We start from the raw sequence: 12,343 nt of genomic DNA on the forward strand, positions 1-12,343 counted from the left end.
GAGCAAATTGCAGATGATTTCGAGAAGTGGAACTGTTATAACACTAAAGGAGCAATGGACGTAAAGCACATTCGTATTAAATGTCTACAAGCTAGTGGATCTCACTTTTTCAATTATAAATCCTTCAACAGTGTCATTTTATTTGCCATGGTAGATGCTTCCTACAAATTTTTGTATGTTCATGTAGGAACTAATGGGCTTGTTGCTGATGCTGGAGTGTTTTCAAAAAGCAAACTACACGAGTGTCTCATTGACCGATCTATTCTCTAACATTCCTGAAGGCAGGAAGCTTGGGAACACAAACATTACAACTCCAATGGTAGTACTGGCAGATGACGCTTTTCCTCTGAGTTATAACATTGTGAAGCCATACCCCTTAAAAGGAATCACAAAAGAAGAAAAGGTTTTCAATTACAGACTCACGAGGAAGAAGATTAGTGGAGAGCAGTTTTGGCATTCTTGCAAGTCGTTTCAGGATTTTTCTTACTACCATTAATCTGCCTCCAGAAAAAGTTACAATTACACTGGCTGCCTGCACACTGCAGAACTTGTTAACTGAGAGAAGAAAACACTTGTAAACTCGTCAGGAAACAGTGACTGGAACCAATAGCTTGCCAAGCTGCTTCTGGACGTCCAGTACACGGGAGAGCAGTTAGACAATACTTTAAGACATTTTACAATGGCGCTGGGAAGGTGCCCTGGCAAGATAATCACATTTAGTTACGTAAAATGTAAACAAATGTACATACCTCAAACATTTCCTCAAACGTCGGTGTGGCACGTTCACTTTCACTTTCCGTGCTCTCTATATTGCACACACTCTCGTCCGCCTCTGTTGCCTGGTCGAGAAATTTGAGCATTTGGAACCAGTACACTTGTGGTGTATACGCCGCCTGCGCACTGGCTCCGCTTTTGCTTTTATGCATCTGCAATATTAGTAATGAAAGTAATGTAAACTAATTGTAGGTTACGCAAACATTATTGTATGCTTCAAGTCGCTGCAGTGAACAAATTAATGCTAATCATTTGTATGACATGTAAACTTTACTTGCATAAATAAATATAAATGAATATGTCAATACGTACTTTTGCTTTCTCGTACGAGTAGCTAGTGCGGAGGCCATTTATCTTCCTCTTGATATCCTCAGCCGTCCATCCAGGCCGTATGTCACGGTTAATAATCTCTGCTATATTTTTGTAACTCTCTTGATCTATTTTTATAGTCAGGGTGCCTCACATTGTAAAGCGCCTCATCCGCTTCATACATTTCAATTAATTTTGTGGTAGACGCCACACACAAATTGTATTTTCCGGCCATGTTTACAAACACACAACAGATGACAGAACGCTCCAGCGATGCAGGCGCTCCGCGTGGTAACATATCGCATTGCAGTGAACAGAAGACAAGCGATTTCTTTGATCAAATCTACGGCGAGGCCCTAGATATGATCAAATATTTGACGACATTTGTCAAAGTTCCCTATTACACCCATCAAATATCTTTGACAAAGATATTGGACAAAGAAATTTGATTGTGTAATACCGGCCTAAGTGCAGTAACATTTTGGTAAATTAATGCTCTTATTTTCTGTGATGTTTTGGATTCGAACATTTTTTGCAAGCAAACTTTTCAATATATTATCAACCACAAAACTGTGTATAATATCTTGATTAAAATTTTGTTCCACTTAAATATTGCTTCAAAGTAAAAGAATAGGTGTGCCAAATTTCATTTCAATCCTTCCAGTAGTTTCTGATATGTGTTCCTGAAAGCAGAAAACCTTAAGTTGCAGAAAATTCATTTTAAAGTTTGGATGAAATGTAAAGCAAAAACAAAAATCTATCATACCTTAGCTAAAACTGCCCACATCCATATTCCATTTCTTCCTCATCATCCTCTACAGCTCTTTTAACTTCTCTGCTCCTCTGCCTAGCAATTTTTTGTATGTTCTGTACTGAAGTCTCTGCCTTCGCGATTCTTTGCTTATCGATGAACTGCAGTATCGGCCCAGTGAAGACTTCAGGTGTAAAGCCGAACTTGCTGCGGATGTGAAGTCTTGCCACATTCCCATCATTAAACACTGCTGCAGCTTCCAAAGCAGAAATCTTCACCACCAAATTGGTAACAAACAGTCTTTAGACATCTTTCCCAAATAAGAGCATTGAAACTTTCATTTGGGTTCTGTGTTTTCCCATGCAGACGTTTTTCTAGCAGTTCTGGTGAAGCCAGTCCTTTAAAAGTTGGTTTAATGGTCATTGAAACCTCATAAGGAAGGTTATTTTTATGGATATAAGCTTCCCCACTTTCCTTACTTTTCAAAAATTTGCACCATTCATTAGAACAGAGGCCATGTTGAGGTGTAGTGTCTGTCGACAAGTAATGCAACCAATGGCGCATACTGCTTTCCTCATACTGTCCAACCTTGTGAGGCTACTTCTAATTGCAGCACCATAATAGACCAGTAGGCTGGCAAATCTCTTCTTTGTTAGTCTGTTTTTACCTCCCAGTGGCTTCCCATCCTCTAGTAGCTTGCCTTTATTGTCTGCAACAAGTCTTCAGAGTCATCCACCCATCCTCTTCTGAATATGGCCTAAGCACTCCAGTTTCTCAATTGTGCAATCTTTTCCATAGGGCTGACTTTCAACTGCATTCTTGAAAGCACTAGAGTCTCCATCTCATAAATACTGTACGTATCTTACTCCATACTTCTGCAAAGATCTATGGAAAATAAATTTCATACCTGCATCTTCCATCCGACTCCTGGAGCCTGCATATTTTCTGCTACAAACAGCTTTATGGACTTCTTGCCATTCTGGTTCTTTACCTGCATCAATATATTTCTTGTACAAGGAATATATTTAGACATCACCTCTAAGTCTAAACTTTTCCAGTGTCGACACTAATGATTGTTGACACTCCATGCAGTGAAGTATGCCCCCTCTTCATCCAGGAACTGTCACAGGAAACTGCTATATCGTTGCTATTAGTTGCTTCACAATTTTCTTGAATTACCCCCAGGACTGCCATTTTCATGCTCTCTTCATTTACTTCTGCAACTGCATTGAGGAGAACAGTATTCATTGCAGAGAATCTTAGGGAAGGACCAGACATGTTCATAATACCACATAAAAAGTTTCCACCATCTCTTCCAATCCCTATACATCTTAGTCCATAAGCAAATCTCATATTGGCGTCATAGATTCTATTACTGACCTTGGATGTCTTGAATGGTCTGTCAGCATCACAGTTTTGACAAAATGTGCAATGTGCAAACTAAACCTTCTCTCTTTCCATCATCAACCAAATCCACATTTCCTCCACAAACATAGCACTTGCAGGCTTTTCTAAGTGCTTCTGCCACCATTTCCAGATCCACAATTCTGAAAACTGTATTTCTGTCATGATTTGTTTCTTCTGACACAATCCCTGTCCCAAGTTTTATTTTAGATGCACTTGGAGACAAGCTAATGTTTGCATCTGCAGGCCCGACCCTAACCTCAATGTCAGTTTTTCGCTTGATATTGGAAATATGGGACTTACTGTAGTTTTTAAATACTTTATCAGGCCTAGACATTGTAAAAAATAATCAACAGATTCAACCTTGCGCAAAGAATGGCACAATAAATCAAGCGTCACTCGAATTCCACTGAACAGCACAAAAATTGTTTACAACACTCCACAGCCTTCTATACCACACTGATTGAACAAGAAATGGCTCCACAGCCTTCTTTACAACACTGCTGTTATGTATACAAAAAATCACAGCCTTCTAAAGCTATATTTTCTAGGTTCACAGGCCAAATTCTGCAATAAATTTTTTCCTCCATTTGGTACATTGAAAAGCGGACTTGGCGCATTACACTGCTTAGGGTTTTAATTTTTTTATGCCATTTGTAGTTAGAATTTCAAGGAAAAAATTTGAGATAATAATCTCAATTATATTTACTATCAAATAAGCAAATAAAAATAATTTGTAAATTTTTCATTATTTCTGCCACCGTCTCCCCTTAATGATGTACCTAGGTGCTATACTATCAGGAAAACACAGGCTACGTCAGTGTTTTCGTCAGCTATTACGGCCAAACACTCAGCACCGTTAATTTCCTTCCTAATTTCCTCTTGACAGACTTGATGCATGCACTGGAGGAGTTCATTCCGGATGGTTTTTGAGGTTCCTTTGAAAATTGTTGCTTTCTCTAAATGCGACTTTAATACAGAGTCTAATTCTGCACTAAAATTGATCAATGAACGAAAAACACCAGGTTTTGAACATGATTCAGTGTCATCATGTCCTCTAAGGGCAAGTTCCAACGCACCACAGAAACGAATGCAGTTTGATTCAATATGTATCTACTATCGGTAACTTTTTGATTGTGTAATGCTACGGACCTTCTGTACCCACTGTCTAATTGGGAGCTATATTTACATTGCCTAGACATGGTGCGGTGGCCCGGTGTAATGTTAAGCTCTCTCTATACAGCTTTCTTGCAGCGCCGATGTCTTCTGCTAGCACCGGACGCTTCTCCGAAGATTTCACTGCTAGGAAGGGGAAATTTTCACTCTCTCGCTCTGTCTCTTCTTATTTAAAAAATACGCTACTCTTGGAATATAATTCAATGCACCATAACATATTTATTTCCACTTTGTACAAAAAAACAACTAAACTTTATGACGTAAGCCCACACATTACCGGGCACCCAGAATCAGTTAACTACACATTTTTGAACAGATTTAATACGTAAGTTTTTATCGTGGCTGACTATCCACGTCCAGTCCACGTACTCTCAACAGCAGTTCAACGTCTAGTAAACAGTCACTATTTCGAGTCCCTCCATTTGCTTTTGAACAGTACAATGCTACATCACTCTTTGCAGCCGGCCACGGAGCTTCCAGGCCGTATTTGCTTATTCTTGGCAGATTGCGCTCAACACTTGCCAGCGCCGACGAATTATCTCCCTTCCAGTTTCGCCTGGACAAAAAATAAATGGGTGCAGTATCCCATGCTCATCCTTACGCGCTGCTTTAAAATAACGCGTGAGCGAAACGGCTGGAACACAAGTGTCTCCAGACTTTCGTAAAATTCTGGGGGCACTGCAATGCCATATCCAAAACGTTATTTACATGGACTGAAGAAAGTTCGTGTTTTCTAATTTTGTCATGGAGGAGTTGAATGTCACAGACTCCATGTTTAGATCATGAAAGATCTCCTCCAAATGAATAAACAAGGAAAACAAAATAAGGCATTTTTCGTGTCACAACCACACAGCCATTCATGCTTGTACAATTCAGAGTTAAATTTCCTATTGAATTGGCGACTTTTCGTTTTAACGGCCTGCGAAATTGTTAAAGCAGGAGTCGGCCTACCTAGCCTCTTGCTTTCTAATTTTTCTTCAAACTTCCGTGAACCGAAGGATTCAGAGAGTAATGAAATTACCTGACTCATTATTTGACGTATTCACTTGTCATTTGAGCCTCAAAATTCACTGTAGCACACGCTAAAATAACTAACGCAACGCACAGGAAATAGTTCGCTCGCAGCTGCACCTGACAAGGGAACCTCTCCATCGCACCCCCCTCTGATTTAGTTATAAGTTGGCACAGTGGGTAGGCCTTGAAAAACTGAATCCAAATCAATCGAGAAAACAGGAAGAAGTTGTATGGAACTATGAAAAAATAAGCAAAATATACAAACTGAGTAGTCAATGTGAACATAGGTAACATCAAGAACAATGTGAGCTCTAGAGCGCCGTGGTCCCGTGGTTAGCGTGAGCGGCTGGGGAACGAGAGGTCCTTGGTTCAAGTCGTCCATCGACTGAAATTTTAATTTTTTATTTTCAGACAATTATTATCCGTCCGTCCGTCCGTCCGATACGAGGTAACTGCGCCGTAGTATGGGGACGCCACACCTAAACAAACATCGAAACACACGTCAGTCGACTACAGCGCACGGAAGAGAGAGTATTCCTGCAAACGAGGCTCCCTGGCTGGCAGTTGACTGTTCACTACTTTGGACGAGAGTGCATTAAATACGTGAGATGTATTCCGTGGGCAATATGAGTCCAGCAAATATAGCTCGCGATTTCTATAACAATCGCACGGTTTTGCGGTGCGGTCGCAAAACACAGGCGCTAAACTTATTACAGTGAACAGAGACGTCAGTGAACGAACGGACAAATCATAACTTTGCGAAAATAAAGTAAGTAAAATTTTCACTCGAGCGAAGACTTGAACCAAGGACCTCTAGCTCTACAGCGACTCACGCTAACCACGGGACCACGGCGCTCCCACGCACACGTTGTCTTTGATGTTGCCTATAGTGCACATGGACTACTCTGTTTCTATATTTTGCTTATTTTTTTCATAGTTCCATACAACGTCTTCTTGTTTTCTCGATTGATCTGTGTTCAGTTTTTCAAGGCCTATCCACTGTGCCAACTTATATCTAAATCTGAGGGGGGTGCGATAGGGAGGTTCCATTGCCATTCCATTGCCGGTACCATTCCAAAGTACCGTTATCCATGATGGCGGCCATGACGTCAGAGACACCCCCCCCCCCCCCCCCCGGCCTACATACACGCGCTAGGCATGAAATGTTTTCATAACACCGCCACCATTCCAAAGCACCGTTATTCGACAACAAGGTCGCACCCAGTGTATCCACCACGTGATGCGTGTCTAGTCTCTATTGCCGTAGCGAGGTGAGAGAGAGAGAGAGAGAGAGAGAGTTAGCGCCATCTCTCTATGTCACAACCCCGCGCCTACATACACGCGCTAGGCGGGACCTATATAAGTCAGTGCACGGCCCACCTCACTCTCACACTGCTCGTATACTTCGTTCGTCCAATACTTGTCACGTCTTCGTAATTAAACGTGCAAAAATGAAGCGATCACGATCCGCCAGTGGCAGCAACAGCAGCAAACGTGCTCATGTGGACGAAGTTCCATTCCCTGGTAAGTACATTTTCAGTATTCTGATATCTGCACCCTTTAACTCTGTGTATGAGTGCTACATATCTTTTATAATGCTCTCTATAAAGATCGCTCCTCCACTTGTTCTGTGTGTGTTCCGGCCTACGTTTTTTACCCCTTTTGAATCTCTATCTCTATAAAAATTGCTTATCCACGCCTTTTTTACCTCTAACTTGGGCGTCTGAATCTTTTATTTTACGTGTTAACATTTGTTTTGTACTGCTCTCTATAAATATTGGTCGTCCACGTGTTGTATGTTATTGTCTGTCGCACTCCGCACGAGAATAAGTTCCTGTTTAGCGTTCATAATAATCTGCCTCATATCCTCAAAATATCCCATAAGTATTTTTAGAGGTATGCATGCAGTAAATCGCTTGTACTCCTGGGGAGTTCTACCCTCCGCCTCGTCTATGAACCATCCAGCATTTTCTAAACTGTGCAGATCTGCTGGTGATGCCGAGACGTATGTTTTAAGGGTCGATGTTAGACCAACATTGCGTGTACGATCAATCTCAGAACCATTCAGTTCATAGCGAATCTCTTGGAAGAGGAATGCCAATGCGTTGCGTGTCAGCTTGGACCCCACTGTATCGGTGCCATCAGTTTTCTTGAATGACCCCTCGAGATATATGAAACTCTTGCACGGAAGAGTGAGTGTGTCCTGGTGCTGTATGACAATCCTGATTTCATCATTCTTGTTAAACGTGGTTGAAGCGTAAGATTTATGAGAGAAGTATTCTTGACGTATAATTCTATCATCATACTCTACTGGATTGGTTATATTGAGTGATGACGTCATTGCAGGGTTTGAGACCAACTGATTTAAGAAATTCGTAGTTCGCAGGTGTTATCAGTTTGCTGTTCAGTAGCGAAGTGGCGCGCTGTGTATTGCGTGCACTTGTTTTATACCGCACGCCCATCTTGTTTTAGATGTAATCGTATAATGATTTCCTCACCGCGAAAGTCGACAAGTTTATTATTCTGATCCACAATACGCAGCTCCAAATAGCCCAATGTCTGAGCAGTCACTGGAAGGTACATTGCATTGGCAGGTGTCTCAACAATCTTATACCCCGCTGCAACTGAGGGGAAGAATCCGTAAATAGTGTGAATGAGAGTATCTTTGAGATAGGAATTCGTAGCAATGTTACACTCGACACGTATTGTGCTGACTGGGAGTATATCCACAGACTGATTGGACTTGTAAAATTTAGTTAGATCTTTCTTCAAAATCTGCCCTTTTGTGAATCCAAGCAGGGGTCCTATTGAATGTTTCTGGCTAAAGTCAATCGTTGCATTTAGAGTCCTTATTTCAGATTTAAGTGTATTGATGTTTGCACGTAGTTCAATACCTTTTCCAGACTGTTTTAAGAGTTCGTTTAAATCGTCAATATCGTATGCACCAGATTCTATTTCAAGAATATCTTTTTCACCATTAATATCGAGGTGCAGTTTATTGTTAGTGTTGGTGATATTCGGGATGCTGTTGTACTTCTCCAGTCCAATCAATGCAACACTCCATTGACCTGCACTCAAATCAATTGGTGGGAAGTAATTTGCACGCAATACAGATCACCGTCCTTTCAACGTCAAAGTGTACGACATAGCATCCCCAGATCACGTAAGAAACAGATTGACCGTCCTTACGGCGGAACAGGCAACCGTAAAAATAGTTTCCCCGTGGGTCAACAGATGTCGCAGGCGACGCTACAATGCTAACTGACCTGTCCATGTCGCGGAATTGGCAACGCTGTATCTTCGCTGACGTGAACGACGCTGATCTGTGTTCGGCTAGAGCGCCGCGCGCGAAATGCATTCGTCACACAGCTGACTGTAGACCATGATCGGCTATGGTTTTTCCCGAGTTTTCAATCGAAGAATGTAGATTAGTCCCTGTAATTCCACAAACCAAGTTTATTTCTACTGTAGGGATACTTCTCACAATCATATGCGAAATGAAAAGTAATACACAATTTGCTCTCGCGCAGACATGTTACTATAAGCAGTGTTGTTTTCGGGTGAAAGCTGTGAGAGGATTATTAGCGCACAGATAAAAAGAAATTAAAATAGGCAGCGTCTATAGTTTGCATGCTATGCTCGTTCTCTTCTATCCTCCTCCCTTCATTCCAGTATAAACGTTTGTTCACATGTATAAACGAATGGAAGTGAACATTGACGAATTATCTATGAATACTCATTTGCAGCAGTGTAAACGAGGTTTTACACTCGTTCACTTCGTTCGCTCTAGTATATACCAGGATATACAATCGCACCAAAAAGTATTGGCACAGTTACATTTTAGTGGTTGTAGGTTAAACGAAACATATATTTCAGAACAGAACCCATACATGTGACACCTTACATTACATAGTTTACAAATATGTCAAAATCACCTGTCCTTAAAGTAACATACAGTGTCATGAAAAAAAACATCGCTCTTCTGCACCCAAAAAAGTATTGGCACACGCATATGAATCGGACAGTGTGTTCGTTTTCTTCATTGATGTTCACCATCTAATAGCTAGTGTGCATCCCTTTAGCATCTATAACAGCACGTAAACGCCTAGGAATGCTTTGTATTAAATTCCGGGTGATATCAGGGGTAATTTTCGACCATTCCTCCAGGAGCACTTTCTCCAAGTCGTTTTTACCGGACGGACGCCTTTTTCTGACTTGTGTGTCAAGATGAGCCCACAGGTTCTCAATGGGGTTCAAATCAGGGCTCTGAGGTGGTGTTAGAACCCTTCTGGGGGCATTGTACAGTAACCACTCCCGGGTTTTCATGGCGGTATGTTTTGGGTCGTTGTCTTGCTGGAACTGAAACACCCCAGTAAGGCCCAATTTCTGTGCACTAGCGTGTAAATTACCTCGCAACACGTCAATGTATCTCATATGATCCATTGTGCCGTGAATTACAGCTAGATTTCCAACGCCGGAAGCCGCCATACAGCCCCAGACCATGATACCGCCCCCACCGTGTTTGACTGTGGGATGCATGTGTTTGATGTCGAGGTGCGTATTCGGCTTGCGCCAAATTTTCTTTCTTGCATCAAATCCGAACACATTGAACTTCGATTCGTCGCTAAATATCACAGTGTTCCAAAACTCCATCGGCTTGCTGATGTAGTCCTTGGCAAACTGCAGGCGTTTCTGCCGGTTAATTTCCGAAATGTATGGCTTCTTCCTGGGAGAACGTCCATGCATGTCAGCCTCATTCGACACATTTCGTATAGTCTGAACACTAACCGTCTTGTCGGACGTTGTCTGAACAATCTCAGCAATAGTTGCTGCACTTGTAGCAGGTTCCTTCCGAGCAAGTGCGATGATATGGCGACGCTCTCGGGTTGTAAGCACTTTTGGACGTCCAGGACGACACTTATTCACTGTTGTTCCAGTCTCTTTATATTTCTGAATGATGGCTCTTACCGTGGTGTAGCTCACAGACACCTCTGCTCCGATTTGTCGATAGCTTCTCCCTTGTGAATGGAGCAATACCACTCTCTCACGCAACGCCACTGAATGTTCCTTCTTCTTCGGCCCCATGCTGACCACTATCGCGCACTACAGCAACATACTGGCGACCGGGCCGTCAACAACACGCAGTGTCTAATGTGTCAGCAGATGGCGTTCCGGTACCTGAAAACCCAGCAATATACCGAGATGCCATGCTCTGTGCCAATACTTTTTGTGTGCAGAGGAGATACGTGTTTGCCCATAACACTGCATTTCTTTGTTAATGGTAGGCACTATGGGCAGAATTGTAATGTCTGGTATGTGAGGTAGCACGTACATGTACTGTGTACCGGAAAGTGCGGCGTTTGTAACCAGCAACGATAAATACGCACGTGTGCCAATACTTTTTGGTGCGATTGTAGAGGGACCGATGACCTAGCGGTTAGATGACGTCTATTATTCATTTATTTCACTGTTGCGATCTCAGTTCAAGAGCCATTTTCAAGTACCGAGGGAAAAGTCTTGTAAGGTAATGCTTCTTAAATTGTTTACCAAATGCTACCACGCTATGCTTTGCGTTTTGTTATCCATATCTTATATTGGTTTCAGTTTTCACATTGCACACAAAAATGCCTCTACAGCCAAAATTACGATAGTGAAGTGAATAAACAGTTTGAAAAAAGTCCAAATCGCAGCAAAGATTTCATTTAAAAATTATATATGATTCTTGTACAGGAAGGGCTGCCACGTTATATCAGAATATAAGATCGACAAAATTTAGATAGGATCGAATGCTTAGAGATCTTTATTAATTCTTACTCGTAATTAATTTATAGATTTACCTGAATTTAGAATCCACTCGCGTAATCTTTCTTTATTTTGGACGGGAATCTGAACATTTTCAGTTCAGGATTTGTTCGTGTACTCCTTCCACAGTTGATATACTCGCAGGCCCTCGGTATGACGACTCGATCCACTACCACCGGTATGTCAGAAACAGCTGTACTTCACAGACGCTAAATAGTGGAAAGCTGCACGCGTTCGGCCGATGTTGCCACATATTTCACAGAACGGAGTGCCATCTAGTGGTTGATTGTACAAGTAAGGGTGTGACGCTGCTGCCGCCTGGTGGCCGTTCCCTGACAAGGGTTGCCTGCTAGATCATAATTTGAGTAGAATTAATTAAAAAAATTGGAACAATTTGATTATAATGGGAGTGGTGGTATGAAATAAAAGAGAAACAGGAGATAAGATTAGATATAAATTATTTATTTAAAAATCATACATTGGATGTACTATTTCTGGGGTGTCGTCATAATCTGTACGTTTCTTCTTAGAACCTGTACAATATATACCAAATAATTCTCTTTGGTTGGCAATAAATTCTGCATGTATCTCACGCAGTTCAATAGGTGACTCTGAGTACTCTGGTTTTTGACACACGGATTTCAACTGGAAGTCTGTAGTTTTAATGGCCATATGCGAACGAAGATGCTGCTCAAAATCGTCAATATGTATATTATTAACACGTAGAGAGTTTTTAACATCACTATATGCTGCCTTTATGCTAGGGACCCAACGATTGTCTCTCGAGAGCAAACCGTATAGAGAAGTCTAGGTTGAATAATTTGATAACTGACGGATGTCTTAGATAGACGCTGTCGACACCTGATTTAACGCATAAGGCGCAGTCATCATATACAGTAGCAATAGAAAGTGTAACATCGGCAAGACGAATGTCTGGTGGGGAATGAGTTGGATCATATTCGGTGGTCATTTGTTGATTGATGTAGCGCCCTGCATGGCAGATCCCGGCCCAGTCGAACTCGGAAATCGGGACTTTAACACTTTTGGAAATATTTTCAATCTCCATTATAGCTTGGATCCCCCAGGCGTGATGGACGTCTATAGCAATGTTCA

General features: G+C 41.7%; 1 protein-coding gene across 1 annotated transcript; it reads right to left on the minus strand.

Moving 5' to 3' along the window:
- Positions 1–1,700: 1,700 nt before the first annotated feature.
- Positions 1,701–10,513, minus strand: LOC124552263. The gene is made up of 2 exons (XM_047126543.1): positions 10,217–10,513; positions 1,701–1,766 (listed from the first exon to the last, which is right to left on the minus strand). The coding sequence occupies exons 1-2, from the start codon at positions 10,511–10,513 to the stop codon at positions 1,701–1,703; spliced, it is 363 nt and encodes a 120-aa protein (XP_046982499.1).
- Positions 10,514–12,343: the final 1,830 nt, after the last annotated feature.

This window comes from Schistocerca americana, chromosome 10 (assembly GCF_021461395.2).
Source record: "Schistocerca americana isolate TAMUIC-IGC-003095 chromosome 10, iqSchAmer2.1, whole genome shotgun sequence".
NCBI classification, from domain to species: Eukaryota; Metazoa; Arthropoda; class Insecta; order Orthoptera; family Acrididae; genus Schistocerca; species Schistocerca americana.